The 970-nt window shown below is 54.0% G+C and overlaps 1 protein-coding gene across 1 annotated transcript in view; it reads right to left on the bottom strand.

Moving 5' to 3' along the window:
• LOC105553200 overlaps positions 1–255 on the bottom strand; it is a 6,885-nt gene extending 6,630 nt beyond the window's left edge. The window contains exon 1 of the mRNA XM_011999173.1: positions 221–255. Coding sequence (XP_011854563.1) covers positions 221–255 — 35 coding nt within the window. The remainder of the gene's footprint in view (positions 1–220) is intronic.
• Positions 256–970: the final 715 nt, after the last annotated feature.

The raw sequence follows: 970 nt of genomic DNA, 5'->3' as shown, positions 1-970 counted from the left end.
GAGACCATCTGGCTAACACGATGAAACCCCGTCTCTACTAAAAAATACAAAAATCTAGCCGGGCGAGGTGGCGGGCGTCTGTAGTCCGAGCTACTGGGGAGGCTGAGGCAGGAGAATGGCTGTCTCTTATACACATCTAGATGTGTATAAGAGACAGCCGATGCAGTGTGCCTGGGCCCGGGAGGTGGGTGCGGGAGGAGCGAGCGCGAGCAAGGCTGACATCAGCAGCGGCCGCGGCGGGGAGGGTAGCCCCATCCGGCCAATGGGGAAATGGCAAAGAATGTGGAGGATTTAAACAAAACAGCGTGTCTCTGCCAGACGGCGGGGCTGCTCCGGAGCGGAGCCCGGCCGGCGCTGGGGAGGCTCGGGCAGAGGGGCTTCCCTCGGCTCCTTTGCCGTTTGAATCCGCTCTCCATTGTGCCCTGAGTGCCGCCGAGCTCCATCCAGCCCCTCTGGGCAGTTTCTGATCCCCTGACCCTAGGGACAAGTCACCAATGCCCACCACCTATGTGTGGTCCAGTAAGCAAGTCCAGGGCTGGAGAGGCAATGGGTGGGATTTGGGAACAAACCCTTGCCTGGTTTCAGAGGAGAGATCCTGGAAAACTGGGAAGTGCAGCCCTGTGAATGGAAATGAAGTACAAACAGGGGGAGGGAACAACCAGAGAGCACATGAACCCCACGTAGCCTGTTACCTCGCCTGGCCCGGCTCTGCAATCTTTCTGCAGATTGTGCAGGCTCCGCACAGCAGAAAGAAAGAGTAGGTTTTCGTATCCGCACTCCTAAGTTCAAAAAGTCACAGTGAAATGTCAATGAAAATGCCTGGAGTGTTGCTATTTCATCCATATTAAACAGATCCCTCATTTTAACCACAAGAAGCACATTCTTCAGTTACTCAGGAAGCAGCATGGAACTGCTGAAGTCTGTTTTTCATTTGTCTGGTATTTTTCAGCTTGTTTTTATGAAAACTTGC

This window comes from Mandrillus leucophaeus, unplaced genomic scaffold (genome assembly GCF_000951045.1).
Source record: "Mandrillus leucophaeus isolate KB7577 unplaced genomic scaffold, Mleu.le_1.0 Scaffold585, whole genome shotgun sequence".
Classification (NCBI taxonomy): Eukaryota; Metazoa; Chordata; class Mammalia; order Primates; family Cercopithecidae; genus Mandrillus; species Mandrillus leucophaeus.
Note: the sequence above shows the minus strand (reverse complement) of the source record. Positions and strands in the feature narration are given on the sequence as shown.